The following is a 2,599-nucleotide window of genomic DNA, read 5'->3' as shown; positions in this document are numbered from 1 at the left end:
GAATCGGCCTGACGGCAGACAGACAGACAAGAATGTGCAGGCCTTGGCTTTTATTGAGACCTAAGGGCCCCCAGGCCCCTCGGGAACCCGATTCTCCGCTCAGCCCAGCCTCCCAGGTGCAAGTGGCTGACTTGAGTTTGAGCAGGCTGCAAGGGCACGGCCATGCTTCTATTTCTTCTGTCCCCCCTCGGGACCTCCTCCTCCCGCCCCCCCTCACGTTTCCCCAGGCTGGCCCAGGCTTTGGTGCCGCACGGCTGCCTGGGCCATCTCAGTGTGCAGGGGCCGCTGCTGGGGGCTGAGCCCTTCTGATTTGGATCTGCCTCCTTGGCCATCCTTCCCCTCCTGTCCCCATGCCAGGCACTCGGGATCCCTACAGCCTCTCCAGGGCCCCAGAGCGGGTTCTCTTGCATAAGGGACATGTGGCCTCCTCCGAGGCCCCCCAGGACCTCTTGGGCCTGAGCCCCAAGCCCTCGGGGGGACCGGACTGGGAGGGGGCACCGTTGGCTGGGTCCATGCGGGAGCTGGAAGCTGAGGAAAGAGGAAAGAAAGGAGTCACAGGGGGGAACCCAAGGGAGGCTGGAGGGGAGGCTGGCAGCACCCCTAGGGTCCCCAGACCCTGACTTCCTTAAGAACAGAAAGGGAGGGGCAGTAATTCTTCCTTAAAACCCTCAGGGGAGGGAATAGGAAGAGGGAAATGAATGGTTCAAGCTGGAAGGACCCTCATCTAACCTGAACCTCTCATTTTTCAAGTGGGGAAACTGAGGCCCAGTGAGGGAGAGAGTTGTCCGAGGTCCTGCATCAAGTGTAGAGCTGGGACAGGAACCCAGAACTCTGTCCCAGAGCCTCCTGTCTGCCTCACAGCCCCTTCCCCCCGCTGGCACAGGGTGGGAGCAGATTCGTTAGGATCTTGGCCTCCTGGGGCGTGACGTCATGGTGGGGGTGTCCTGGCCGATAGTCTCCACCAGGCTCCCTCTGTAGGAGGCTTGGGAGGGGAGAAACGTCCATCTGAGTCCCTGGAGTCTTCCCCTCTGTGTCAGACCTGCCTCAACAGAGCTCACCTGTGTTTCCCAGGCTGTCCCTGGGCAGTTGGGCTTCCAGAAGGGCTGAGCAGTGGCTGTTACCTGGGCCCAGAGTCCCCTGTGACAGGTCCAGGGGCCAGGCTATGCCCTCAGGCTGTGGCAGGCAGCCCCCTGCCATGAGCCGGCCCAGCCAGTGGCTCTCACGCTGGCCGGCGGGCTGCATGTGGCCTGGTAGGTAGAGAGCCAGGCCACGGAGGTGGCGCAGCCGGAAGTTCTTGGGCTTGCTTCCCTGGGCACTGGGGCACTGCTGCTGCTGGGCCCCCAGCCCCCCCTCGTAGATGTTGGGTGGTGTGTCAGGGTGGCTGGGGTGTCCGTGGGCCCAGCTCACTGCATCTGCAGAGGGGAGAGCAGGAGGGTGGTAGCCAGCCGGCCGCAGCAGCTGTGACAGGAGAACGCAGTCACATGCCTCTGAGACCAGCTCACATGGGGGGCTCCACCCCCAGTCTGCCCAGCCTCGGCTTAGCTGTCTGTCGAGTGGGCGCAGTCCCTTCCCTTCTCACTGCCTGTGCCCAACACACTGCTCCTCTTCCCTCTCCCAACCAGCAGGGAGGTCTGTGAGGCCTGGGACCTTGGTACCAAAATCCCTTTTAAGACTTAGAGCACTTTATTGCACGTTGTTGTGTCCTCTGCCCTAGAAAGGGTACTATGGTACCAGGAGAGAAATTGCATAGTGGGTTCAGGAGGAAGTGACCAAGCTCACATGGCCTGGATCAGTGACCACTCCACTCTCCAAAGCATACATGTCCCTGAGGCCACCCCAGTGGCTTTGGGGCCCAGATAGGGACGGGAGGACATCTCTTCTCCTGTCACTCCTCCCCACAGCCCAGCACCTTCTCTTATGCGCAGCTCAGAGAACGCACAGACCAAGGCTTCCATGGAGGGCCAGCGTGGTGGGGGAGGAGTGGCCAGGCCTCGCATGCAGCAGGGCCCTGCTCTCCCCTACCTAGGGGGTGAGTCTGCAGGTCTCCCATGGCAACTGGCTCTTATGACGTCACAGGGAAGACCCTCGGCCTTCTAGTTTGGGGGAGGATGATGCCCAGGGCAGGGGCAGGGCAGCAGGAGGGCACAAGAAGGCAACGGAACCCCAGGGGAAGCACTGGTCCCTCTGGCTTGGGATAGGCCACAGGAAACAGACTGAGCTCTGGCTGGAAGTCAGTCTCTAGGGAGATCTCTCGGGGTCAGCTTCCTCACTCGTGGGTGAGAAATGAGTGTTTAGGGACACAGATCTGCTGAGACCTGGGTCAGTGCTTTGAATGTGCTAAAAAAGTAATTCAGAGTGACTGGGCAAGTAACTTAACTTCTCTAACTCTTCATTTTCCTGTAAGTCAGTTACCATGTATTGTGTGGGTCACACCAACTGTTTATAAGGATGTGGAGGAACTGGAATTCCCATACACACTGGTGGGATTGTAAAATGGTACTACCACTTTGGAAGGCAGTTTGGCAGTTTCTTAAAACGTTAAACATTCAATTTTCTCTAATCGCAGATGACATGATCTTATATATAGAAAAAACTAAAG

At 58.9% G+C, this 2,599-nt stretch overlaps 1 protein-coding gene across 1 annotated transcript; it reads right to left on the bottom strand.

The window, feature by feature from the left end:
- Window positions 1–370: 370 nt before the first annotated feature.
- C14H16orf90 (chromosome 14 C16orf90 homolog) lies at window positions 371–1,955 on the bottom strand. The gene is made up of 3 exons (XM_069487168.1): window positions 1,940–1,955; window positions 1,059–1,412; window positions 371–528 (listed from the first exon to the last, which is right to left on the bottom strand). The coding sequence occupies exons 1-3, from the start codon at window positions 1,953–1,955 to the stop codon at window positions 371–373; spliced, it is 528 nt and encodes a 175-aa protein (XP_069343269.1).
- Between the last annotated feature and the right edge of the window lie 644 nt (window positions 1,956–2,599).

Source organism: Eulemur rufifrons, chromosome 14, assembly GCF_041146395.1.
Source record: "Eulemur rufifrons isolate Redbay chromosome 14, OSU_ERuf_1, whole genome shotgun sequence".
NCBI classification, from domain to species: domain Eukaryota; kingdom Metazoa; phylum Chordata; class Mammalia; order Primates; family Lemuridae; genus Eulemur; species Eulemur rufifrons.
The sequence above is the reverse complement of the archived record's forward strand: the minus strand, read 5'-3'. Positions and strand labels throughout refer to the sequence as shown.

Bases quoted from the DNA above. Each gene is read 5' to 3' on its own strand.
- C14H16orf90 (XM_069487168.1), bottom strand. The intron at 529-1,058 runs GTGAGCTCTGTT...CTCTTTCCTCAG, and splicing joins GGACAGCCTGGGAAACACAG to CTTCCAGCTCCCGCATGGAC.